The sequence below is a fragment of the Vigna unguiculata genome, chromosome 10 (genome assembly GCF_004118075.2).
Source record: "Vigna unguiculata cultivar IT97K-499-35 chromosome 10, ASM411807v1, whole genome shotgun sequence".
Taxonomy (NCBI): domain Eukaryota; kingdom Viridiplantae; phylum Streptophyta; class Magnoliopsida; order Fabales; family Fabaceae; genus Vigna; species Vigna unguiculata.
Genome location: NC_040288.1, coordinates 41,215,758 through 41,243,408, shown reverse-complemented (window position 1 = coordinate 41,243,408; position 27,651 = coordinate 41,215,758). Strand labels below are relative to the sequence as shown.

The following is a 27,651-nucleotide window of genomic DNA, read 5'->3' as shown; positions in this document are numbered from 1 at the left end:
ATTGTATTTAAATATCTTTTTAATATATTTAAAAACATCAAAATTATTGATAATCAATCTATTATAGAAGCACATTAGAGGAACAGTACAAAATTAACCCAAAAGAAAATACAAATTCGACATTATCATATGAATTCAATGAATATGACAATGAAATAAATAATAATAAATACAATTTTATTATTACTAACATGACATGTTTGATCTCGGAAATAACTCAAATCCAGAATAAATCATACGATGCAATTCTATTATATCACATACCAAAGATTCAGACATGTTATTTATCAAATGAATCGTTTGACTACTTTTGTTAAGAAACTGAGCGACTGCATTTTACTAAATTTGTTTAACAATGGCCTTAACTAAACATAATCAAAATTTAAGCGTTGCTAAGGTGAGGCGAATTTAGAGGCCTAGTCAACAATAAGCAAAGTAAACTATCTATCTCCGGATGTATCTATTACAACTTACAAAAGGGAAAAAATATTCAAAATCTGTGATCAATCATTTTTTCCTGTTCTATCAATGTCCTCATCAGCATTGACCACCCTTTTCATTCGTAGAATGAAACAATGGAAACCATTTTTTCCAAGGTGCATCCTTCTGTTGCTCCAACCATGACAAAAAAGCACTATCTAGCAAGCAGAAGAAGTTTACGTAGAGAAGCTGGTACTTCACAGGAACATACCGAAAATTAAAAATCTGCACAACTGGCCACACGCCACCTTCTAAAATCAGGGCTGGGACATAATTCCTCTTCAAGTCTTCCTTCACTTGAGGAAGATTCTTTCCAGCACATAATCCCATGTAAGTAAAGAAGACAAACAAATGGAAGGGACCAAAAATTATGCCATCCATTGCCACTTTGGTGGCCACAGATCTCACAGACTTTGGCGTTAGTTGAAGCTTAAACCTTATAAACTTGTCCAAGCCTTCATACCTACAAGACATGAAAGTTGGTTCCATGTAACTACAGCTCCTTTAGCAAGGCCACTAATTATTTTCAGAACTAGTCCGTAAGCTTGTTGGTGAAATAAACGCCACACTATCAGTCTAAAAATCCCAAATCAATCAACTTAAAACCTAGCTCAATGCATTCCCCACCCAACGTCTTCTGAAATTACAACCACCTTTGAACGAAAGCTACATATCCAATCCATGTGAACTTAAGATCCAACAGAGTTAACATGCTCTCTCACTTTCTTTCAGACGAAAATATCTTGACTCTCTATAACTAGGTGGAATCCATTGGGTTCAATTGCATTCCAGTGAACATTTAGAAAACATAAAAAATACTTATTATGTAGATGACATGATATGGTCAGAAAATACTTAAAATGATATGCACATGATTAAAAACTGTTGTCCCTATTCAAGAAGGAATCTGTCATAAATGTTTAACCCCTTGTTTATAACCTTTTGATTCACTTCATAACTATCCTTACCTTAGATGTTCCAAAAGAAAATTTCCAAGTAATTTTAACAATTGAAAAGGCCTTAGTAGCAGCTATGCAACCAATATTTTAGGCAAACTAAACATGCCTAACCTCCAATTCCGAGAAGAATGCATGCAAATAATAGTTACTTCAGTGACGCACGTTAGAGATTCACTGATGGGGATCCAAACACACAATAAGAGCATAAACATTTACAGACAGAGGGAACTCCTAAATCTGAAGCACTTATTGCAGAAGAATCACAAGAGTCCTTGGCGCGATGTCTAAAAAATTGATGCAATCTCATGTTGTAACAAACTAATTTACAAAGTCCCAGTCCGACATAAAAGATCATGCTTGTCTCATTACTTCACAAATGTAAATCTATCTTTTTTGATGGTGAATTACATGAGAACTTACAAGAAAAAACAATGTCATATAAAGACATGATTTAATAAGTAAGCAGTACTGGAAAGTCGGTAAATAAACTGAACAAAATAGGATTCACATACCAGAAGTGTCCAACTGGTCCAACAAAGCCAAATCCAAACATACTTGTAACAACCAAGCGGCTCCAGTTGACCGTAAACTTAGCATCGCAATCCTACCAAATCCATATATAATTTTTTATAGAAACCTTAACATTATTAGTCAATAAATTAAAACCATTCAAGTTCAACCGAAAAAATGCACAGGTCAACTTAACTTCCGAACAAGGAGAATTCAAGAAACCACCAAGAGATGTATCAAAATTCAAAATCAACAAAGCAAGAAATCAAAGTGGAGATATTGTGTACCACTTAAACCGAAAGATTCTTAGGTATTAATGGTATATATAGTTTCATTAAAATCAGCTTCCATCTTCGATCAAAAATACCAATAAAAAAATAGTTGCCTTGAAAAATGAAAGCCTGTGTCAGATAAAACAAAGCAATTGGGGATCCAAACCATGTTAACACTTCAACATTGAGGATTTTTAGTATATGTTAGGCTTAAATATACATTTGGTCCCTATTTTTGTCAAAATTATTCAATTTGGTCCCTATTTTCGTTGTTTGGTCAATTTGGTCTTCATTTTTGTAAAATTGCATTCAATGAGTCCTTTTGGCAAACGGTGTTAAAATTGTTAACGACACAGTGACAACCAACGTGAAACTATTTGGGTTACGTGTCAAATTTTTGGCAGTGAAGTTGGCACAGTGAAATTTTATGGCCGTTGTAGGTTTAAAAGTTAGTGAAATTGAATTGGGGAAGAAATTAGGGTTTCAAGCAAAACTGTGGCCAACAAAAAACTTGTGCACAATCCAGTTGGTGATTCTGAATTCGTGTTTGAGAGGTATGTCTCGTCACCATTCGTCTTTCTCCTCTTGCTGTAATAATTGAGAGCAGCCAAGTTGCGGTGGGTCTCATATTCGTGGTTCCAAGTGCAATCTCTAATCTTCAATCGCAAATCACTCTCGAAACGCAATTTTCCCTCTTCACGAACTCTAATCAATGAACAAGAACCCTAATTTGATGAACAAGAACCCTAATTTTCCTCTTTCTAACCAATTCTAATTTTTTCCTATATCTCGACCACTCAAATGCCCAAATTCACTTTCTCAAGGAAAACTCTCGCTGCAGTAAACATTCAATTCCACCTCTTAATTTTGTTCACTTAACCATTATTTTATCATCTTTATCTTTTACGCTATTCATTTTATTTTATTTTCCTAAAATATAACTAGCGAAACATTGTGTCAACGTGTGCCACTATCACTACAAAAATTTGACATACTGTTGCTTTGCCGTTACAATATTTGCCAAAAGAACTAGATTGAATAAAGGACTGAATCGAATGCAATTTTACAAAAATAAAGATCAAATTGACCCATCAATAAAAATAAAGACCAAATTAAATAATTTTTACAAAAATAAAGACTAAATATATATTTAATCTTATATGTTAACATAACAACAATCCTAGAGTCAGAAGAGGCTGCTTGAACTGACCATTGAAGGAGCCAGAATGCATTAAGTGAATAAAAAGTAGAAGAGAGAGATGCGAGATTGATTGAAAAATTACAGTGATAAGAAGAGATATAAAAGTGTCTTAATATGAGAAAGGGAAATGGGTTGTTACAGAAAGTTGGAGTCGCTTTTTTGTAGATGCATGAGTGATGTACTGAGCAGTGAGGTCTCCAACACCCCAGAGGATGGCAGAACTCACGGCTTGGGTCTTCACGGGATGAACAGAAAGCCAATTCTGGTACCAATTCCACACCTTCAACATCCTCTTTTTCCCGATGAGGGATACCAGGTCGTAGCAAGCAGCAAAACAAACCAGTTTGGTTTAGAAAACAGTATATTGAGGGCTTTTACTTTCTGCACTTCCACTATTTCTTCCCTCACCCCCTCAACCATTTTACCATCATATATGAAAGTAACTTTTGGATTATATGTTCTGAAATCTTTTGAAAAATATCTTAATTAACATGTTTACTCTTTTTGTTTCTACTTTAAATCAGAATATAAAAAATATTAAATAAATTTATATCTGAAAAAACTATTTAAAATTATATTTGAAATACATATTTCAAAAATTTTGAATTATATTATTTTAAATATATTCTGAATTATACAATTAAAATATTATTCTGAATTTAAAATATTATTTCAACGTATTCAATTCAGAATATTTTTTCAGATTACTTAATAAAATCATATTGTTGATTGTGTAGATCTACATGAAATTTATAGATTTTATAATCTCAACCAAATTACGTAATCTGATAGTTTATAATTTCAAATAAAGGAGATGAAGTAAGAAAACCATTAAAATGAGTTAGTTAAATAAAGCAAACAGTTATTAATCAGGATAACAACAATTAAGCCTTCTTTCAACGACAAGATTTGATTAATTGATAAGAAAAGAAATGAGTTTTAGAAATAAAATTGAAAAAATCTGGAAGGTGGGTTTCCTGGCAATAGATACGTGGTAAATTTTGATCCTGCCAATAGAGTGCTGGCGTGGCCTAATCCACTCCTCGAGTCATCTTCTCATGATTTGTCTTTTTCTTGTGTAAGCCTCAAAAGAGAGCCCCGAAATCTCATTACGATAAATATTTGTGGATAAGAATCTCCAGTGTATGCCACACACACAAAACCCACTACACTCCAATTGGATCTTCTTCAAACCATGTAACAACTTCAAATTCTAACTATGAGCCTCTAGCTTCCACCATAAGCTTCCCAACAGCTCTACCAAGGTACTACCATTTCCTTTCCTTCAGAACTGTTTCCTAACTATTGTGAGCAACACCATCAACCATGCATCATGAACTACACTTTGCTTCTGAACCATGATAATGTTATTTTTAGTTTTTACGTTTCTTTGCCTAGTTCTAACTTTGATTGATCAAAATGGTCTTATTTAGATACCCCAGTTGGAATTAGTTTAATTATTTGCTGGGGTTGTTTAATTAAGTAGTTTAATGACGATAACTTTCTCAGGTTGATTCTTTTGTGTGGTCCTGATAGTATAATCCAGGATGAGGCATGTTGGTTATAATGTGCCAGTAAAATAATAGCCATCCAGAATCTGATGCAGTCAAGGTAGATTTCTTAGTAATGGATAGAAGCCAGAAGGGAGCCCTCATGAGCAATCAAAGCACCAAAGACTTATCAGTTATGGTATTGTGAATTACTTAATTTTTTATCCTATGAGATGTTAGAAAATCATGTATGGGTGAATGATAACATTAGCTATGAATCTATATTTCCTTCGATTACCAATCACACATTATATTACCTTCCCAAAGAATCTATATTTCTGCGCTAATAATTCTGGAATTCTTAGATGTTAATTAGACTTGATTGTAGCTGACTAACACACATAGTAGAAGAAATTTCCCCCTATTTCTTTTATCATAGAAATTGTAGCACATCTAAATTACAGCATAATGAATTCAATCTAAATGAGTGTTCTCTGTTACTTGCATTCAAATTGATTACCAAAATGTCCATAAGTTTGATAAAAATTTACATCAGGTTCTGAAACAGCAGCAGTACCAGAAGAAGCAATCTAAATTAAGCTCCACTCTGGAAGGGACACATAATGAATCCCATTGTCTTATCTGTAGGGGGGGAAACAGTTGCCAAACAGTTGTTTCAAGAACAAAACTGATGAATAGTTTGATTGGAAAAGGGAAGCCACACGAAGCTCAGACCGTCTTCAACAATTTGACTGAAGAAGGGCATAGGCCTACTCTCATAACATACACAACTCTTGTGGCTGCTCTAACTCGCCAAAAGCGTTTCAAGTCTATTCCTGCACTTCTTTCTAAAGTTGCAGACAATGGGATGAAGCCTGATTCAATACTTATCAATGCCATGATCAATGCGTTTTCTGATTCTGGCAAGGTTGATGAAGCCATGAAAATATTTAAGAAAATGAAGGAGTATGGATGTAAACCAACAACCAGTACTTATAATACCCTCATTAAAGGATTTGGCATTGCTGGAAGACCTTACGAGGCTATGAAATTGTCAGAGATGATGGGTCACGATGAAAATGTGAAACCCAATGATAGAACATATAACATTCTCATTCAAGCCTGGTGTACCAAGAAAAAACTGGATGAAGCATGGAATGTTATGCATAAAATGGTGGCTTCTGGCATTCAGCCAGATGTGGTCACATATAACACGATGGCAAGGGCATATGCTCAGATAGGTGAAACAGAGAAAGCTGAAAGATTAATATTGAAAATGCAGTACAGCAAAGTAAAACCTAATGAACGAACTTGTGGTATCATAATAAGTGGTTACTGCAAGGAAGGCAATATGACAGAAGCCTTGAGGTTTCTACACGGAAGAATGAAAGAGCTTGGTGTGCATCCAAATCCAGCCATTTTCAACTCGCTTATCAAAGGATATCTAGACATTAAAGACACAAATGGCGTAGATGAGGTGAGTTCTGAACTGTTTGTTGCTGGTTTCTTTTGTGCATGTATTTTGTTGGTCAGTAATTATTCAGTATCTTATAAATGAAAGTTGTTCAGGCACTGGCATTGATGGAAGAATTTGGGATCAAACCAGATGTAGTGACATTTAGCACCATCATGAATGCATGGAGTTGTGCAGGGCTTATGGATAATTGTGAGGAGATATTCAATAACATGGTGAAGGCAGATATAGAACCTGACATCCACGCATATAGCATCCTTGCAAAAGGATATGCACGTGCTGGACAGTCACAGAAAGCTGAGGCACTTCTAACTTCCATGAGCAAATATGGTGTAGAACCAAATGTGGTGATCTTCACTACCATCATCAGTGGATGGTGTGCAGAAGGAAAAATGGATCGCGCCATTAGACTTTATGAGAAAATGCACGATGTGGGAATTCCCCCAAATTTGAAAACTTATGAAACCTTGATATGGGGATACGGAGAAGCAAAACTACCATGGAAAGCAGAAGAGTTACTTACTACTATGGAAGAGAGTGGTGTTGCCCCTGAAACATCCACTGTGCAACTGGTTGCGGATGCTTGGCGTTCCATTGGTTTATTCAAAGAAGCCAACAGAATTCTAAATGATTCAGAAGAAGAAGTATGTGAGTTAGATAAAAAATTTGATATTGACAACAAGACACCGGTGCAAAGCTTGGAGAGGATTTATACGAGACAGAAATTCAGTGCATCTCATCCAGAAAGAACAACTAATGGCAACATAAACATGCGAAATATTTCCACTTCCATGTTTTTGGTTCGTACAACAAATTCATATGGAGTACAAGCACATATTGTAAGTAAACAGCAGATTCAAAATCAGGTTGTTAGGCCATTCCCTGACTATTGCGGAGTAGTGTCAATACTTTGTTGAGGTGACTTTTCTCAACAATGTCTCAATAGATTTGTTTGCTTCCATGCCAATGAGTTCATGTGGAAAAACTGTAGATATCATTAATGGACTTCAGAAATCAGAGCATACACTTACACAGTTGGTTCGTTGTATTGTTGCATGCACTAAGCATTATTGAGAAATCTTATTTTTATATAAATATTTTACTTGTACGTTGTCAGGGAAACAATGAAAACTATAGAAACAGAATCCTATCGATCTAGTCAAATTGCACCAGACAAACTCTCTTAATTCAGAATCACTGTCATAACAATTTCTATTTATTTGTTACCTTTCTACGGCAATGCAGTGCCTTACTTACAAAAATAAGGCACAATTATTTCCATTTATAGACCATGAGAAATATCAAAAATATTCTTTCATGCGGTCTTGGTAGAAAATTTCTGTAAGCAGTGATCTCTCAAAATTTTCACACTATACGATCTAAAAATTTAAAAATTAAGTATTGCATTCTGTATTGTAAAATTTCAAATTAGCTTTTTTACTTTTGAATTCTACAAAAATATAGATGCATTCCAAATTACAGAATTTGGAATGAATTTTTTTTTTCATTTTCGACTTGTAGATACCATAAATACATTTGAAATTGCATAATTTGGAATTTTGCATGGTTTGGAATTAAAACTTTTAGTTATGACTTGAACAATTTGAAAATATATTTTGAATATTATAATTTATAATTATTTTTTTTGAATTAATTAATTCAATTATTTTTTATTTTCGAATTGTTGAATCTCAAAGTTTATTTTTCTTTGGTCTCCTTTATACTTTTCTAAAACCACCTTCTTCAATCTTGAGCATCTATTGAAACCATTTGTTTCATCTATCAACTCTTTCAAACTGGAATTTCTAAAATTCAATTTTTTCTTTTTTTTTTCCACTTGGTGCACCATTTATCACCTTATCTTTCTTCTTTCGTCATATCTACTCACGCCTAATGCAAAGAAACATAAGATTATGAGTTAAAAGATGAAAAAAAAAACGATACTACCATAATATCATTAAATTCTATTTTGAGATAAGAATTTCTATCCATCTCATTCTTCTTTCTTTCGGGACAATTCTAGCATCGATACCTAAATATGTTAAAATAAGTTCTAATTCGTGAGTCAATTTAACTAATCACTAGTTCGAGTCAGGTTAAGTTAAAAAAATTTCAGTTTTTTGATAGGTTAAATATGTTCGAATTGAGTTGAAAGTAGGTTGACCTATAACTCAACAACAACAATATTTTATAAGTATTTTTACCCTTTGTTATAAGTTTTTTATTAAAATTATATAGGTTCACAATTTGATTTTTTTAAGTACTAGAATATTATTCAATAATATTTGAATTTGTAGATGTTTAGTTTTTTTGTTTGTCAAGTTATATATGTTGATACTTTAATTTTCAACTATTATATTTATAATAATATTTGGAGAATTGTGTAAACACTTTGATTCTACTACTATAGAAAACATGAATCAAGTCAATCCATTTTTATTGTACTATAATAAATATATAAAATAAATTACAAAAATAAAATATTCCTAATGAGTCAACCAACTAACTCACCAATTCGTAGTGGGTAAAGCCAGATTTAACTGACCATTTTTTAGCTCAATCCGTGTGAGTTGGCTTGACTCACTTTGACACCCATATTGTTGTCCATTCTCAAACTCTCTTATGAATGTTTTGACTTCTTCTATTTTGTTTGCCTCATTTTCTTCTTCTTTGATTTGAAACATTCAAACCTAATCCATTATGGTGCCCCTTATGTTGTGTTTGGATGAGACAATTTAAGAGAGTAATTCATTTATTTAGAGACTTCAAATTCTTCAAAGTAAAATGACTTATTTGAATGGCAAAATTAAAAGGATATTGAAATTCAAAAATTCTAAGAAGGTAATTCAAATAACTAAAATAATAGAACTTGAAATTCACTAAAAAAAAGAAAATTAAAATTCCACATGTTATGGAATTCCTAATTGGTTAGGATAAAAAAAGTTCTAAGTACAAAAAGTCGACTCATATCAACGTTTAGCTCGAGCCAAATCATCTTGACATCTAACTTGAGCCGACTCGGTTCAACTATGAGCCAGGACACACTTGACTCAACCTTCGATCAAAGCCAAAGGTCGAGTTGATTAGGTATGGGCCAATGGTCGAGCTAAATGGACCTGAGCCGAAAGCGAACCTGATTCATTCGGGTTGAAGGTTGAGCCATGTTGGTTCTTGTCGATTTGGCATAAATCGAAGGTCAAGCTAAGTCAGCCCTACCGAAAGTAGAGTTGAGACAACCGAGATTGAAGGTTGAGCCGAGTCAGTCGGGGCTAAAGGTCAAGTCGAGTTGAACCGGGCTGAAGGTCAAGCCGAGTCAGCCCCGAACAAAGTCAAGCTAAGTTAGCTTCGAGGTAAGGTCGAGCCAAGCCGGTTGAGACTGAAGTTCAAGCGAAGTCGGGTTCATATATATCAATCTTTAGTCTTTGTCAGGCTATTCGCCTAGTGAAACAAATTGAAGATTAATATTGAAATCGATAGTCACTCCTTCCACCGGTCTGCCAAGACATCTTAATCAAAAAATGAGATTGTTGCATAAAGTTTAATTAAATTCTCGAAGCAACTTGCCTTATTTTGCCTTTGGCCAGTTTGTATTTCCCTTGTTTGAACAACTTGTCATCCATGTTTCTCATGCTTTCAACTTCATTCCCCATAATTTCAAAGTCCAATCTCATCCTATTCTTTTGTGTTTTAAAACTTAAAAGCTCAATTTCCCCTTGAATATGAACACCCTCAGGGACATTTAAAGGCCTTAAAAGCATACCATAGGCATAGTCAAGAGAGCAAGTAATGAGAGCTTCTAGTGCCATCTCTCCAAGAAGCATCCAACAAACACTCAATTCAAATCCCCTTGATACAAGCCCTTCTCAAGAGCAAAACTCCAAAAGTTGACCAACATTATCTGCCCTTGTATCATTAAAAGCCTTGTTTTCTTCATCAAGAATACTACCCAAAATAAATTGAACGAACACCATTTTTTTATTATGATATTTTGATAAACTTTTTTTTTTTGGACAACGTTAGCTTTTTAACACACACCAAATATTTTTCTTCTTTTTTCCAAGTCATATGAAACATTTCTTTCATCTATTGAGGTGTTGCCACTTGTACATTATCAAAAGTTTGTCAACAAAAAATTGTCAAAAAATAATTTTCTTTTTTTTACTCCCAAATCAAGAGTAGCAATTTTAGCTTTGAAAAATTGTAGCAACTTGATTCTGAAATTAAGTTCTTCCTTCGTAAGAAAAACATCAAAGGCAGAAATATCATCGTCACCATGACGCACTTGATGCTTTATCTTTAACTTTGTCACTTTGCTCTTCAGTTTTGATGAAAAATCTTTGATCCGTTTCAAGAAATTTAACGAAAAGGATCAAATTGCATCAATTTTTTTTTAAAATCGTGACCAAATTGAAACTTAAAAATACTAGAGGACCAATTTAAAATTTTTGGACAAAAACAAAGACCAAAAGAGTAATTAAACCTTAATTCTTCATTCATTAACTTTGGAAATTTATGATAGTTGACACCGAAAAGGATTAATATTTAATTATTCATTCATTAACATTAAGTAGTTTTCTTATAATAGATAATAAATTATTTTATTTTGATTTGATTTGAAATTAGAATTATGTTTAATTATGTTTTGTTAATTCTTAAAAACGAACGTGGGTTAAATAACTTATTATATTAAAAAGGTAAAATATGAATTAAAGAAAGTGGACACAAAAAGAGGAATCTATTGTTATAGATATCGATAGATAATAAAAATTCTTATATCTTTTAATTTTTTATAATTTTTAAAATTTGTAATTCGAAAGTTATTTTTAAATTGGATAAATATCTTCTAAAATATTTATTTCAAAAGGCATAAAATATACATTTTGAATTGTAGGAATAAACAAAAATATTTTATCCGACCGAATCCAATAATTACAAAAGAAAGATAGGTTCATTTAAGTTGGATCAGTGAATAAAAACAGGTTAATGCAACTTGGCGCAAATAAAACTGAGTAAATAAAATGAAATAAATGGACACAAACACTGACTAAATTTTAAAAATTAATTATAATTTTTTATTTATAATAATAATTATTTTAATAAATAAAAATTATATTAATAATTAATAATTCTTTTATTATCGATTATTATAGTGATTAATATTTTTTTATTATTAATATTAATTTTAATGAAGTATTTTCTTATAATATATAAATATAAATATAATACAAATGCAAATGTTATTCTTTAGCAAAGGATTTTTGTATGGTGCATTGTTTAACTAAGTTAAAATATTAGGTAAGAAGATAAATAACAATTAAACTATTTTTTCTTTTTAAGAATTTTTTTTCTTAACTGAAAAGCAATTTTATTACCATAAATACAAAGTCACTCACACGTAATACGTGATAAATAGGATAGGTAAAGTTTTCGGAAAAAATATATCAACTATTATTACTGTTATTCTTATTATTATCACTTGTAACTATTATCAGCCATAAGAAAAAGTTTAATATATTTAATTAGAATTTTTCTTACCATTAGAAAAATACCAATTATAAATTATATTTTGATGCTTTATACTTTCTTAATTAATTCTCTCTCATGTATACTACTACTACTCTTTCTTTTACATTTTATCAATCCACGTTCAATATTTAAAGACACAGTACCAAAGCTATGACTTTTGACCCATTTTCGTAATAAAATATTTTATATTATTAGTTAAAAAAATTATAAGTACAACTTTTTAAAATAATTATTGTAAAAAAATTAATAAATTTATTAAGTTATCATTTGAGACAATGTAGAGCTTGTTCTTACAATAGATTTTTGAATCACACAACACTTTACGATCAACTAATTATAATACAAAATCTCCTTAAGTTTAATTTAAGTCACACAAACTATTTTTAGAAGACAATAACATACACATTTAATTTCCAATTAATGTGTCTGTGGAGGAGTGAGACAAACCCACATTGGTAAAAACAGCATGTGATCGTAACCGTTTTCCATTGGCGCATAGATTTTAAATCCAGTGGGCGCTCATAGACAGCAGTTTAAAACCTCCACAAAAGCAAATCACAAAGCAGAGGGTCTGTTTCTGTGTTAAATGTAAAACTAATTTTCTAACGCATAATTAATATATATTTAATTTTTAAAATCAATTAAAAAAACAATTTATTTTAAATAAAAAATAATTAATTATTACTTTTACATCACAGAATTAGTTTAACCGAAAATAAATTTTTCAACACATAACAAAACACACTATTAAACTAATTTAATAACTAAAAACATATTTCACTTACACTTAACATTGAACTTTATTGCTCAACGTGTTCACTTAAATACCTAAATTTTACTTGGATCTATAATAAATTTAAACTTAAATTTCATTCATCAATTTCTAGCAAGATGTTTTATGAAATTTATTATATTGGATCATGAATATCCATTTTTAAATATCACTCTGTTAATAATTTTATTTTTATTTTTTTTATAGTTTAAAAGTAATTGTGTTAATATTATAATTTTATTTTTGTTTTATAATCTAATAAGGCAGTAAAAGTACATGCACACACGTGAAATAGAGGGAAACAAGTGGCTAATTGATGTATGGTCAACAGTTTTAATCTTTGGCAGTATGCCAAAAAGACCTCTTTAAATTTCCATTCTCAATAAAAAAAATTCAAATACAGTTTATTTAAGGAATTTTTGTCTGAATCAGGGTCACATTCCAAATCAAAAAGTAGTTAAGATTTAAGTTCAGATTATTAAGCAAATTAATTATTTTTTTCTTCAATTGATCCACACAACTTGCAGGTATTCTCTTATAGGAATAAAATATGTATAAGATACAATAATAGAATATATTTAAGTATGAGTTAAAAATTGTGTACATGGAACTAATAAAGGATCCATGGAAGTACGTAGTATGAGATGCTACTGTTCTCTTTCTTATAGGTATTCTGAAACGTAAGAGTGTTTTACGTTGTTACTTCAAAACTGACTAATGAGTATCAGTTTTTATAACCCTTCATCAGAGACCAGGAACCTCTCAAAATGTATTTGATTATTCAAGTCTATCACAAACTATTTATTAAACAATCCAACCCCATCAAGGATCGTTCATCAGAATACCCAAAATTATATATATTACCCATACAATAATTAGTATTAACAAATAACTTAATTTATTATTAATGCTAATCCATAATAATAACAACATAGAAAATAATAATTTTATATAATAAAATTATATAAAATATAACATTCTCCCACTTGGATAACATTAATAAATTAATTAATTATATCAATTGCAACATAAGTACAAATACCAATTAAGAAATTTAAACATGAATCACAAAGATAATATCCGATAGGGATACTTACCATATGCTTAGATTTCTTAAATAACGGATAATATATAGAATAAAAACAAACATAATAAATATGTGATCCCAAAATGGTTCATAAATTCTCTATGTAGAAAGAGAAAAGATGTAACAAAACTGACGTTATTGACAAATTTACATCTCATGAAAACCATAATAATATAAAGTGTAAATCTCAGACTCCCACTAACCCAATACATCAAAATACTTAACCACACCCATATGAGTTACATGATTTTGAAAAACTCCAACAGATAAGCCTTTAGTTAGTGGGTCTGCTAACATATTTTCTGTAGTAGTATGCTCAATCCGAGTTTGATAATCCAAAACTTTTTCTCTAACAAACAGAAATTTTATATCAAAATGCTTTGAGCGAGTAGAACTTCTGTTGTTTTGAGATAAATGGACGGCAGCAGTGTTGTCACAATATATCACAAGTGGCCTAGAAATACTTTAAACAATTTGAAAGCCAGAAATCAAATTTTTAAGCCACACAACTTGACAAGTAGCTTCATAACAAGCAACATACTCTGCCTCCATAGTGGAAGTAACTATAAGAGTTTGTTTAACACTCTTCCAAGAAATGGCTCCTATGGGCACAATACCTTTGGTTATTCATTTTAAAATGCTTACAAGCAAACGTGCATAAGGAATATTGAGGAGTTTGTAACTTTTATTTAATATGGTGTACATGACTCTGTGTGCAGATTATGGTGTGTGCTCCATTCTTCATGTGAAAGTGTGAAAACAAAAATATTTCATAGCACTGAACACATATTTCTATTTCTATGAATGTGAGGTGATGATGTTGGGCATGTAATGGTGTGTGATCAATTTTTTATTTGAAATTGTGAAGACCAAAATTTATGCCATCACTCCCCATGTAATATGAGAGCACTCCCCACCTTTGAGAGCGGCTGTTTGTTTTATTTAGTTGGATATGCCTCCAAGCAAGGAAGAGAAATCATTTTTCAGCCCTTAGTCATTTTAATTTAATTGTATTTCCATGTATGTGAGGTAATGATGTTGTTGACCTTATGGTGGGTGTTCCAATTTTTATTTGAAATAATGAAGACCAAAATCTTTGCTATCACTCCCTATATAGTTTGAGACCACTCCCCACCTATGGGAGCGGTTGTTTGTTTTATTTAGTTGGATATGCCTCCAAGCAAGGAAGAGAAAACATTTTTCAGCCCTTAGTCATTTTAATTTAATTGTATTTTCATGTATGTGAGGTGATGATGTTGTGCACCTTATGGTGGGTGTTCCATTTTTTATACAAAATTCTGAAGACCAAAATTTTTGCCACCACTCCCCATATAATTTGAGACCACTCCCCACCTCTGGGAGGGGTTGTTTGTTTTATTTATTTGGATATGCCTCCAAGCAAGGAAAGAGAAAGCATTTTTCAGCCCTTAGTCATTTTAATTTAATTGTATTTCCATGTATGTGAGGTGATGATGTTGTTGACCTTATGGCGAGTGTTCCATTTTTTATACGAAATTCTGAAGACCAAAATCTTTGCCACCACTCCCCATATAATTTGAGACCACTCCCCACCTCTGGGAGGGGTTGTTTGTTTTATTTATTTCGAAATGCCTCCAAGCAAGGAAGAGAAATCATTTTTCAGCCCTTAGTCACTTTAATTTAATTGTATTTCCATGTATGTGAGGTGATGATGTTGTGCACCTTATGGTGGGTGTTCCAATTTTTATTTGAAATTCGGGAGACCAAAATCTTTGCTACCACTCCCCATGTAATTTGAGAGCACTCCCCACCTCAGGGAACGGTTGTTTGTTTTATTTATTTTGAAATGCCTCCAAGCAAGGAAGAGAAAGCCCTTGTCAGCCCTTAGTCACTTTAATTTAATTTTATTTCCATGTATGTGAGGTGATGATGTTGTTGACCTTATGGTGGGTGTGCCAATTTTTATTTAAAATTTTTAAGACCAAAATCTTTGCCACCACTCCCCATATAATTTGAGACCACTCCCCACCTCTGGGAGGGGTTGTTTGTTTTATTTATTTCGAAATGCCTCCAAGCAAGGAAGAGAAAGCATTTTTCAGCCCTTAGTCACTTTAATTTAATTGTATTTCCATGTATGTGAGGTGATGATGTTGTGCACATTATGGTGGGTGTTCCATTTTTTATATGAAATTCTGAAGACCAAAATCTTTGCCACCACTCCCCATATAATTTGAGACCACTCCCCACCTATGGGAGCGGTTGTTTTCTCTAGCATTTTGAAATGGTTTTTTGTTAGGAATATGAAGCAAATTGGAGCAGTTAATAACTTATAATTTTATTTACATGCATGTGAGGTCATTATGTTGACCACATTACGGTGTGTGTTAAATTTTTATAACCTTATTATGTTGACCAAACTTAGAAGCAAAAATATTGTGTATTATATTGAAATGTTCTTCAATAACATCACATACTGAACAGTGTTGTTGGTGCTTCTGGTTAACCATACAAACGTAAAAATAAAAAGCACTTAAGAACATCTAAACAACAACCTAAAGACATCTTAAATAAGATAACCCCATTTTTGACATTTAATTTTCCATATTTTGGGTAGGTTCAGTGTTAGAGGAGGTCTCCCCAATGTCAGCAACAGACTGAGTGGACGGATTCACAAATTTTTTTAGTATGTCCTGAACTTTGGGATCAAGTGATGGATGGGGCTCAATGACATGCTTGATTGTCGCTTGGACTAGTTCATCGGTCGATTCACAAATGTCCACTTTGAAGATCTAATTTTCAATAAAGTGTATTTCCATATTAATGAACAAAGTTGTGAGCAAACGTTAGCATTTAGTAGAAGTGAGGTGAAGTTTTTTCAAATTGTGGTGAGTACCTTCACAATGTTGCGGACAATGATGTTTAGGTAGCAAATTTTATGTCTATGACCAAAAGTCGTAACCTGCTATGAACAACGAAAGAACATTACTATCACAATGATTTAACGAATAATGCTTTGATGTTAAATATGTCATTCTAAAATGTGTGTAAGGGAAACTTTACTTACGGTGTTCAAAAGTAAGACTGCTCCAACAGTAAGATCTCTCCCATATTCTGGATGAAGAAGTACTTTCCAGTGCACACTTGCCCAAACGGTGCCAGTAGGATCCTGTTCTTGTAAATGCATGAATTAGTTGAACAATTTGGTTCCAATACATATTATTTGTGTTCAAGAGTGATACCTTCACACATATCTGCATATCGCCTAGGCCATTTGGGTTGCACTGTTTGACAATGCATGCTACAAAAGGAAGGATACCAGTTTTGTTACAACTTCCTAAGTGTGCAGTATTGTTAATGTCTCCGTCCTTAACCAGCCCTATCAATGTCAACTGCAATTAGTGTTTCGGCTATATTCATAATGACAACAAACTAATTTTGATTAAAGCATATGTACCATGGAACTTTATGAACTAACCTTAAACAAACGTCTAATAAACTAAATTCCACCACTTCACCACCAACATCAAAACCACCCCTTCTTTCAACCCATTTAATACATAATTGAGATAAAACATTTCTACTTATCTTCAATGATTGCTTTAACATGGGAAACCACCAAAACGGGGTGCTTGCAATATACTCCTTTTGTGGCACACTTAACTTTTCATTCAAAGCACCAATGCACTTCGCTTTACAACAATGACGAAAATACATCTCTGTAAAAAATCATAATTTTAGGAATTTCAAAAAAATTATATACATTAAATGAACAATTATTTCAACACCTCAATCAATTATTTCAACACCCAAATGCCATGTTTTGTACACTAATAAAAACAAAATCAGCAATACCCCGAAATGGAAATTTAACTTCACTGAACCAAACGTTGAATAGATAATTCCATGATTGTGAAACCCTACAGATAACTCAAACCGCATAGAAATCGAACATTTTTTGCTATAAAAGGGGTTATAAAAAACATCAACAATTAACAAATACAATAAGGACAGAAAAAGGTTTCTACCCACCGTCGTCGTCGTTGTCTGCCGGAGGTGTTGGATTTTTGGAAGCCCTAGTGGCTGTCTTCTTTGGAAGCCCTAACTCTGGAAACGACGTCGTCGATGAGTTCTAGTCAGACACCTGTTCTCCGGCAACCACAAAAGTCTTCTTCTATGGCTTTTGATCTCTCTCTTTCTCTGTTTCTCCAACAACTGGAGTTTACCCAGGCGTTTCTCTCTCTCTCTCTCTGCAACGCCTTTCTCTCTCTGTCGCACAAACAACACTTCCTCCGCCTCTCCTCCGACTTTCTCACGTTGTCTCCACTTCCTCCGACTTTCTCTCTCCCTGTCTCACCAACACTCTACTTTGTCTCTATTTTGTGTTACTTTCTCTCTCCACGTCTGATTTTTGTCTCTATTTTGTCTTACTTTCTCTCTCCCTGTCTCACCAACATTCTACTTTGTCTCTATTTTGTCTTACTTTCTCTCTCCACGTCTGATTTCGTTTTGCCAAAAAGAAGTTTCAGGACAACTTTCGCGCACGTGACAATCACTTAAGTTTCATTTTAAAAAAATAAAAATAAAAAAAGCCTGCCACATCACCCATGTAAAAAATGAGTTCAAAAATTATGTTGGAATATCATTTTTGAAAACAAAATATGGGTATATTCGAATTTTTCAAATCATGAAACAAAGTAACTTGTTTTCAAAATATGGGTATATTTGAAAAATTAAATTAACATTGATCTATACTAACTTTAATAATGTCTATCTATAATATTTATTATTATTATTCATATAAACAATAACATTTCATAATGATATATATATATATATATATATATATATATATATATATATATATATATGAAATAATCATTCATTACAAATATAACTAATGTTTTTTTATTTATTTTATAAATACAAAGTTAAAAAGAAAAAAGAAAAATACACGTCACCCGTGCACGGTAACACTAGAATAATTAAAAAAGAAAAAAAAACAAAAAAGACCGGTGCGTACAGTTTGTGTATATAAAGAGCCTTGAAATCCCTCGTCCTTCAAATTCAAGCGCGTAAAAAACTCAGAGCAAACATGTTTTCTCGATTGAAAATTTTATGGAACCAGGTGTAGAATATCGATGTGGATCGGTGGTTGAATAGGTTCATTCTAGCCATTCAATTGTACGAGGCCGTGAGTAGAATGCGAGGCATACCTACCGAAGATGCGAACGCGAACGCGAAGGAGGAAACAACACCACCGGTACCTTTTGCTCCGGTACCTATCGCTCCAAGTTCAGAGAAGAAAGAGCCAATTTCTGAGAAGAATAAAAAAAAAATGAAGGATGAACAGAATACCTAGGCAATATCGTCTTCACACTGTAATATCCATTTGAATGCATTTCTATGCTCTATTTCTGTTTTGTTTTAGATACATGTATAGTGTGTAATATCCACTACATACTTACCTTCTTTTGAATTCACCGTTATACTTCGTAATTTCCTTTCTATGAATAATATGGACTTCTTTTCTTCTGCTTCACCTTCACGTTTCGTCTTTCCGATGATGTTCGGTCCTTCTTCGTCTCTTTGTTTTCCTTTTTTTATTTTCTTTTGTTTTAATTCAGGGTTTGGGGTTTATGTTCAGTTTGTTTTCATTTTTATCGTGTTTTGTTTGAATTTATTTTAGTTGTTCGATCTGAATCACGTTACCGCTGATGTTCGGTTCTTCTTCGTCTCTTCGTTTTCCTTTTTTTATTTTCTTTTGTTTTAGTTTATTTCGATCTGAATCACGTTAATATTCGATTCTTGTTGATCTCTTCGTTTTACTTTTTTTATTTTATTTTGTTTTAATTTATTTTAGGTTTTTTTATCTGAATCACGTTACCGCTGATGTAATTTTATTTTAGTTTTCTAAACAAGTTTTGAAGAGTGGTTGAAAAAAACTAAAAACAGAAAACACATTAATCATTTTTCATTTTTCATTAATCATTCGTCTCTTCGTCTCTTCGTTTTCCTTTTTTAATATTAATCGTTTATTATTTTCATATATATTTTTATAATATTCATCAACACTTGATATATACTTTGAAAATAAGATAAATGTTATAAGTTTATGATATATGATGCGATAGAAAAAAAGAAAAAGAAGAAGAAAAGATAATTGTTTAATAAGTATATTATTAAATATAAGTGTACATGCACATTATTCCTTTTTGATAATGTTAATACGTAAAAATGTTCATTATATACATTGAAATTTTGTGAGTGATGATAGAGTTGTTTTTCCTTGCAAAGCAAACTCCAGTTAAAGTGAGTTAAAAACTTGAACCTGATAAATTATTTTAATTCAGAAGTACTATAATATCGTATTGAAATTATAATTATAATTAATATTTATATGAGTTTGAAATAGTAATTTTGTTGATAACATGAACCAATTGATAACATGTATTTCCCAAATTGAAAAGACCAGCCGTGTGTCCCTGGGAAAATAAATCTATCACACAGAGGAAAGAGGAAAACAATCAAATGCTAAAACAAAAAGAAAAAAAATGTGTACGACTAAGCCAAACTAAAGAAGAAAATAAACAAATAAAAGATGTTAAATTAAACATCCTTCAAACAAATGAAAACAAGACCCAGTTGAAACTAGTCATTCAATGATAATAAATTTACTCCATCAGTGTTTCATCCTTTCGGGACTGAATTTCTGCTACTTTATAGATAAAAGTGATGGCAAAATGTGAAACCAAAGGACAATTTAATATCACTAAACTCAGAATATCTCCAAAAAAGATTATGTATTAGTCATTCAATTATAATAATTCACTCCACAAGTGTTTCATCCTTTCAAGATAAAATCGCTGCCCTTTTAACCAAAGTGATGACAAAATGTGACACTTAAGTATGAACTTGATAAATGTTATCAAGAACCGATTTGATGTTTTGTTTAAAAGGATGACCAATGCAATGCCATGATGTATAACTTATAAGTAAAATATAATATATTTTAAAATAATATTTCTTTTAGCGGACCACGAAATTTTATTGCATGCCCGTTATATATATATATATATATATATATATATATATATATATATATATATATATATATATTTTTTTTTTTTTTTCTTTTTTGAGTGAATGGGTTATTAAATTAGAGTATAATCCATGTTAATATTGTGTATTTACATTTCTTTTAATAAATATTAGATAAATCTTATTTATAATTTATTAAAAAAGATAAAATCAGATTCAAATAATGAATTTGAGTATGATTCGTTAGATGAGTATGTAATATATGTTAGTTGAAGAAAATTAAAGAACTTGGAAACCTCTATTTCGTCAAATAACTAATTAAAGAAATATTATAAGTATTTTTATGAATAAATATTCAAATTTATGATATAACAACGGGTTTATAATCCTATTCATGTTAATTCAATTTTATGATTGTGGCTTCTCAGGTAGTCGTATTCTTCATTTAACTTTCATGTAACAAAAGAAGTGTAAACATTGTAAATCCCATGTGAAAGAGAATATTATTGGATAATTGGACAATTGGACAATTATCCAAAGCGAATAATTATAAATGAAAAAGAACAATGAAAAATACCGTAATTGTTTTGTCCAATTAAGTCCAATGAAGATAAATAATATCGGTAAAGTGAGTGTGAAAACAAAGACAATAAACAAGGCAAAACAACTTCACGAAAGGAACAGTGATGAAATGATGTAGTTGCAGAGAAAAACAAACTATAAAATAACGGTTACTTGTGAAATAATTTTAAAAATAATAAATAAGCCTGTAGACCCGCAGATCCGCAAGCCAAACAATGAAGCAGACTAAGAAAATAAACTCATTTTTGAATTGCAGAACAGGCCAAAACAAGGGACGGATAAAAACGGCTAAGCTAACATGTTTTGCCATCCCATATATATATATATAGCTATCAAATAGGTCTTCCTACATTTTCATCATTTCTATAGGAACCCATAATTTTATATTTTATATTACATAATTTAAATATAAAATTTTATATTTTATATTATATAGTTCAAAATTTAAAATTTGTAATTCAAAAATATATTTAGAATTTAATATTTTAAAATCCTAATTTTACGATACATTTTAAAGCACACTAAAATATAAAACTTATATTTTACATTGAAAAATGTATAATTTAAATTCTATCCCTTCTCCGGTGTTAACATACTTTACCAAAGTGTTGTTGTATGGACATGACATACACAATTTGACATGGTGGAAGTCGATATTGCAATTGGACAAACTTTGTTGGTCAATCCAAGTGGTTAAGTTCACATCGACGGGGAACAAAGACAAAAGAATAGAGTACCGGAGAAATTGTAGAGTTTGACGGAGTGATCGATGGATCCGAGGCAAGGCAAGTGGAATTGGGGCTAAGCCAGGGTCGACGGTGTTGTCGTCGGAGTCTGCGAACGGATTTGAGGAGGAAGCGAAGGTGCGATTATTCGGAGTTGAGGAAAAGAAGAAAGTAGAAGAAGGTTTAGTAGCTGGGAACAGAAGAAGAAGGAGTACGAAGGTAAAATTGTCATTTCATCGCATCTTTGGGGTGTAGCGAGAAAAAAATGGGGTGCAGGAAGCAATGGCAGCATTATCTTGGTTGTTACCATTAAAAGTCAATAAGGGTCTATTTCCATATTTGGTCTAACATGACCTCAACTTATGGTGTGATCGTCATCACCACAGCCTCCTCCAGCTGCTCTCGCGTTGCTTTGCTACTGCATTATCTTGCGAGTTGATGGGCATGAGAAAATTATGTTACCAAGAGAGAAGAATTGAAGCGAGAAGGGGTGTGAAGAAAGGGGTAAAGTGGGAACTTCAAATGACTAAAAATGTTAGGGGTGTTAAAGTTAGGGGTGTTAAAAGGAAGAATGGGGTGTGAATAGTATGTTGGGCGTTGTCAACGGTACGAAGGTCGAAAGTGGAATATTGTATGTAGATCAAATAATCAAAATTGAACGACTTTCAAATTCAACTCTCTATTTCTTCAAATGCTCCAAGTATGCGTCAATGATATGAATTTTGGATACGCTCAGAAGATCTGGTAGGAAAAAGGCAAGATCGAACACCTCGAACAGACCTTCGTTTGAAAAAATGGTACGAATGAAATGTGTTGATTTTATCACTAAATCTCATCTAACTTTTGATTGGGTATATATTGTTTTGTTTGCAACCCTATACCTGTATACACAATCATGTGTATATTGATTGCAACCGTATTACCTGTATATCTGTATTCTTCTTGTTTGCTCTAATTTTCCATTTGATTATTAAACAATGTCTGATTATTTTTAAATATCCGGTCTTAACTTTAATCATTTTGACATCATAGACGGGGGATGAAGGCCCAAGCTACACAGTAGATGATGCTCTAGTGGCTGTGGGTTTTGGAAATTTCCAAATTCTGGTGCTTGTTTATGCTGGTGTTGGTTGGGTTTCAGAAGCAATGGAAATGATGCTACTCTCTTTTGTAGGCCCTGCAGTTCAAGCTGCATGGAGTCTTTCCGCTCACGAAGAGAGTTTGATAACCAGTGTGGTTTTTGTAGGCATGCTAATCGGAGCATACTCATGGGGCGTTGTTTCTGATAGATATGGAAGGAGGCAGGTTTTTCTCCACTAGTTCATTATGTTTTACATTTCAGTCATATTTCAAGTATTTTATTTTATTGGGGGAGCGGCTTGCTCTCCAAATCCAGGATTAGCCATGCCTCGGTTAAAATCTTCCAAATATCTTATATTATGTATGGTGCCAGGCTATGCCGATCATAGTTATTTTGTGCTCCTGTTATGTCATAAATAAAATCTCTGTTTCAATTTGAAGTGCTTCCGTTTCAAGTGTGCTCAGCATTGTTGGTTCATTTATTATCTTTTTTCTTTGGTTTACTTCAAAAACTCAGGAAAGGATTCCTTATCACAGCGACAGTTACAGCCATAGCTGGTTTTCTTAGTGCATTTGCTCCTAACTATATATTATTAATTGCCCTTCGTTCTGTGGTCGGTGTTGGTTTGGGAGGTGGACCTGTATTATCATCTTGGTTTCTAGAGTTTGTTCCTGCTCCCAACAGAGGTACCTGGATGGTTATCTTTTCAGCATTTTGGACTATTGGTACCATTTTTGAAGCCTCACTTGCATGGGTAAATTTTCATTAATTTCAATTACATTTTACAAACATGTTCTTGAAAATTTGAATTCTTAATATATAGATCAGCCTATTCCCTCTTTCCTTCCCGGTCTTACCAGTTAACCACGAACATAGATCATCTATTTCACCCTCATAATGGTCCTTGGGTGTAGATTCGTATGTCATATTCTTTTAATTGATATTAAGTGATTCACACCTTGAACATGTTGCTCTTACTTCTTTATTTTCTCTGCGAGCTCCAAAAAAATTCCAATTTGTTTCAAGTCTATTTTTTAATTTACCCAGGATTCAAGAACTCAGTTTTCGTTCTATCTGAGATACAACTACCCCAGAGATGTGTACTTTTTTCATTTCACCTTAGAAAGTGCTGACACTTCACCTCCTATTCTTAATGAATGTATCTTAACTCGAATTAATAATGCAAGTGTTATGGCAAATTTTCTAAGTTGGCTATGTAGTTTCTATTCTGTCGCATGATTTAACAAATTATACAGCAGACGGTTTCACCTGAAGTAAAACATTCCTTGCAGATTGTGATGCCAAATCTGGGTTGGAGATGGCTTCTTGCGCTGTCTTCTCTTCCCACCTCTTTCCTTCTTCTGTTCTACAAAGTGACTCCTGAATCACCAAGATACCTATGCTTGAAAGGAAGAAAAGCTGAGGCAATTGAAGTTTTGGAAAAAATAGCAAGAGTAAATGGAAGAGAACTTCCTTCCGGTAACCTTGTCTCTGACCACGAAATTGAGCTACAGCAAATTGATAACCCTTCAGAGGACGCACGCTTGCTCTCTCCGAGAACAAATGAAATTAAACATCCTTCAGGAATGGATTCAAATTTAGGTGGTATCTCATCATTGTCGGTGCTTCTCTCACCAAAGTTGGCAAGGTCAACAGTTCTATTATGGGCTGTGTTCTTTGGTAATGCCTTTTCGTATTATGGCCTTGTTTTGTTGACAACTGAGCTGAACGGACATAGTAAATGCATGTCACATAAATTGCAGACAGAGAAGTCCCAGGATGTTGGATACAAGAGTGTTTTTATTGCCAGTTTTGCAGGTATTTTCTTACTGGTTTCCGAGTTTTCATACTCGACCGATGCAGGAAAATGCCTGACTGATACATAACTTAATTTTGTGCATAGAGATACCTGGACTCCTCTTGTCAGCTGTGGCAGTCGACAAACTCGGTCGTAAACTATCAATGTCAACCATGTTCTTCATGTGCTGTATTTTTCTTCTTCCGTTGGTATTCCATCTGCCTGAAGGCTTAACAACGGGCCTTTTATTTCTCGCTCGCATTTGCATCACAGCGACCTTCACAATTGTGTATATATATGCACCAGAGGTAACGTATTACTGCAAAATAATTCTGAAGTATCTTGTTGAAACAAAGATAACTACTAGTAACGAATACATGTTATCATTCTGATATTCTTTCCCCAAACCGAACCTCAGTAAGTTTAATGCTTGAAACACCCAAGTACTACCAAAGACAGTTTCAAAGCGAGTAAATTATATATACACTTCCCTTGCCATTCTTTTTTTTCTCTTCAATTGACTGTTGAAATAGCACCATTTAGCAAACAGCAAACAAAATACCTAAGAACAAACTCGCTGGTGCAGCGAGTTTATAATTATAGTTAAAAAGAAACTATATTTTAAGATGAAACTGAAAGTGATGCAATTACAAATGATATGAAGTGGAGTGTAGTTTATTTCTCTAACAAATGACTGATATGCATTTTAAGTTTATCATTTATCATTTTTCAAATAAATTTTTGGATAATAATTTCATTCTTTCAACTGTATAAAACATTTTATATAGACCGCATCTTAAATAAAACTATTCTGTGACAAAAATTTCTCTGTCACCGATTAAAATCATTTGTATTAAGTATAATATTTATGTTCAAAAAAGACAAACGCTGGATGTGGTTTGGCAGGGTTTAAGACGATGGCGCATATAGTTAAAAGATAGTTTAAGAGAATTTTTTTGGTCAAATACTTCTTTATACATTACTGTAATTTAATATTTCAAATATTTATATGAACTGCAGATGTACCCAACATCAGTCAGAACAACTGGTGTGGGAATTGCAAGTTCGGTGGGCAGAATTGGTGGAATGATATGTCCTCTGGTTGCTGTGGGTTTAGTACATGAATGTCATCAAACTGCGGCTATCCTTCTGTTTGAGATCATAATACTTTTTTCAGGAATATGTGTCATGTTTTTACCGATTGAGACCATGGGCCAGGAACTGAGAGATAGTGTGCAAGTCTAAAGCAGACCAACAGCATATACACATAATGAGGTCTATTTCTTGAACTTTTGAATCATGAAAATATACAAGCAAATTGTTGTTCTGCCCTTGGAGAAGACGAGCAGAACGGCAGTAGAAAATTGGAGAAGAAGCAACTATAGGGCAAGTGTTCTGCTTTCTAAAAAACTTCTGTCATTCTACTTCTTAGTTCATTATATTTGAACCATTTTAATTACACTTTTCCACGCATTTTGATCCTTCTTCAATATGCAAATGCATATTATTCTGTAAACTGGAAATTAGATTGTTATTGATGCGAGTAAAATAAAATACCATATTACTTTTCTAAATTATAAAAATAAAATGATTCTAAACTAGTAAGTGTTAGATAATATTTGTTAAGATAAAAGAGTTTTTTAAAAGTATAATTAATTTAGACATAAATTGATTAAATAAAAGTTTCAATTAGTAATTAAAATTATTTTTCACAATCATATTACAGTATATTTTTTCCTTTCAAATGGAAATAGAACATCAGCCAAATGTCCTGCCATATATTTTAAAAGGGTTAAGTATGTTTTTAATCCCTGAACTTTGGTCAAAAATTAAAATTCGTCTCTGGTCAAAATTTTGATAAATTTTGGTCTCTAAATTTTAAAAATGAATGAATATAGTCTTTTTAACTCAATTACGTTAACTTTTTTCAACATGCCGGATGTGTTTCATGTTAATATTGGAGTTGTTTATGTCGTTTGACACATTATCGACTCAATATTTACTGAGAAATGCATTCAAAATCTAAAAAAAAGTTAACAAAATTAGGTTAAAAAGACTATATTCATTCATTTTTTAAAGTTTAGGGATCAAAATTTATCAAAATTTCGATCAAAAATAAATTCTAATTTTTGGTCAAAGTTAAGGAAATAAAAAGATGCATGTCCCATTCTAAAATAATAACATTGTCCTTGTGAGTTTTATTTTGCGTTCAGGCGTGGTAAATCGAGAGTGACATGTGAATGTTTTGATGCAGAGAAACAAAATCGTCTTCTTCCGGAATACAATATCATATTAAGTGAGATTATTTTCAACAATTCCAATTATGCGCGAGTTATTGAAGTAGTTTTTTCAGAAAGAAATATAATTAACATTTATTTATTATAATTAAAACAAAATAAAAATGTATATTTAATCAGGTTTTAAGTTGTATACTTGTAATTAAGTTCTTATTCTATATTTTTTATATCTATTGAATATTTTTTATCAAATTCAATTATGTTAAATATAGGCATTATAATATATTTTATTATTAGAATATCCAACTTTATTAATTAAATTAATTAATAAGGACGGGATCGAATTCATTTTTAATTCCATTAGATCCAGATTTATAACAATAAAAAATGTTAATCTATGAAAATGGATAAAAATGAGATTAATTAACCGACTAATGCTG

General features: G+C 32.2%; 3 protein-coding genes across 10 annotated transcripts; 2 read left to right on the top strand and 1 right to left on the bottom strand.

Moving 5' to 3' along the window:
* Positions 1 to 316: 316 nt before the first annotated feature.
* On the bottom strand, positions 317 to 3,795 carry LOC114165860 (protein sym-1-like). Its single transcript, XM_028050474.1, has 3 exons — positions 3,562 to 3,795; positions 1,952 to 2,043; positions 317 to 943 (listed from the first exon to the last, which is right to left on the bottom strand). Exons 1-3 carry the CDS (start codon positions 3,709 to 3,711, stop codon positions 538 to 540), a joined length of 648 nt encoding a protein of 215 aa, XP_027906275.1. The 5' UTR covers positions 3,712 to 3,795; the 3' UTR covers positions 317 to 537.
* Positions 3,796 to 4,545: 750 nt separating this feature from the next.
* Positions 4,546 to 7,577, top strand: LOC114165801 (pentatricopeptide repeat-containing protein At5g21222-like). Of its 6 annotated transcripts, none has more exons than XM_028050384.1 (4): positions 4,555 to 4,687; positions 4,932 to 5,105; positions 5,469 to 6,389; positions 6,482 to 7,577. In XM_028050384.1, exons 2-4 carry the CDS (start codon positions 5,049 to 5,051, stop codon positions 7,301 to 7,303), a joined length of 1,800 nt encoding a protein of 599 aa, XP_027906185.1. In that variant the 5' UTR covers positions 4,555 to 4,687; positions 4,932 to 5,048; the 3' UTR covers positions 7,304 to 7,577. The 6 variants fall into 6 exon arrangements, with proteins under 6 accessions (XP_027906188.1, XP_027906185.1, XP_027906183.1 ...); XM_028050382.1 differs by having other exon boundaries at positions 4,932 to 5,111; XM_028050383.1 differs by having other exon boundaries at positions 4,571 to 4,687; positions 4,959 to 5,111.
* Positions 7,578 to 21,976: 14,399 nt separating this feature from the next.
* LOC114167263 (organic cation/carnitine transporter 7) lies at positions 21,977 to 26,433 on the top strand. Of its 3 annotated transcripts, XM_028052294.1 has the most exons (6): positions 21,979 to 22,892; positions 23,128 to 23,396; positions 23,693 to 23,930; positions 24,469 to 24,994; positions 25,080 to 25,282; positions 25,995 to 26,433. In XM_028052294.1, exons 1-6 carry the CDS (start codon positions 22,890 to 22,892, stop codon positions 26,217 to 26,219), a joined length of 1,464 nt encoding a protein of 487 aa, XP_027908095.1. In that variant the 5' UTR covers positions 21,979 to 22,889; the 3' UTR covers positions 26,220 to 26,433. The 3 variants fall into 3 exon arrangements, with proteins under 3 accessions (XP_027908096.1, XP_027908095.1, XP_027908097.1); XM_028052295.1 differs by lacking the exon at positions 23,693 to 23,930 and having other exon boundaries at positions 21,977 to 22,892; positions 23,128 to 23,400; XM_028052296.1 differs by lacking the exon at positions 21,979 to 22,892 and having other exon boundaries at positions 23,161 to 23,400.
* The last annotated feature ends 1,218 nt before the right edge of the window (positions 26,434 to 27,651 follow it).

Bases quoted from the DNA above. Each gene is read 5' to 3' on its own strand.
- LOC114165860 (XM_028050474.1), bottom strand. From the start codon at position 3,711: ATGTTGAAGGTGTGGAATTGGTACCAGAATTGGCTTTCTGTTCATCCC. The intron at 2,044-3,561 runs GTAACAACCCAT...TGGATTTGGTAG, and splicing joins AAAAGCGACTCCAACTTTCT to GATTGCGATGCTAAGTTTAC. The intron at 944-1,951 runs GTATGTGAATCC...CATGTCTTGTAG, and splicing joins GGACCAGTTGGACACTTCTG to GTATGAAGGCTTGGACAAGT.
- LOC114165801 (XM_028050382.1), top strand. From the start codon at position 5,049: ATGGATAGAAGCCAGAAGGGAGCCCTCATGAGCAATCAAAGCACCAAA. The intron at 5,112-5,468 runs GTATTGTGAATT...AATTTACATCAG, and splicing joins CCAAAGACTTATCAGTTATG to GTTCTGAAACAGCAGCAGTA. The intron at 6,390-6,481 runs GTGAGTTCTGAA...AAAGTTGTTCAG, and splicing joins ACACAAATGGCGTAGATGAG to GCACTGGCATTGATGGAAGA.
- LOC114167263 (XM_028052294.1), top strand. The intron at 23,397-23,692 runs GCAGGTTTTTCT...TCAAAAACTCAG, and splicing joins TCTGATAGATATGGAAGGAG to GAAAGGATTCCTTATCACAG. The intron at 23,931-24,468 runs GTAAATTTTCAT...CATTCCTTGCAG, and splicing joins TTGAAGCCTCACTTGCATGG to ATTGTGATGCCAAATCTGGG.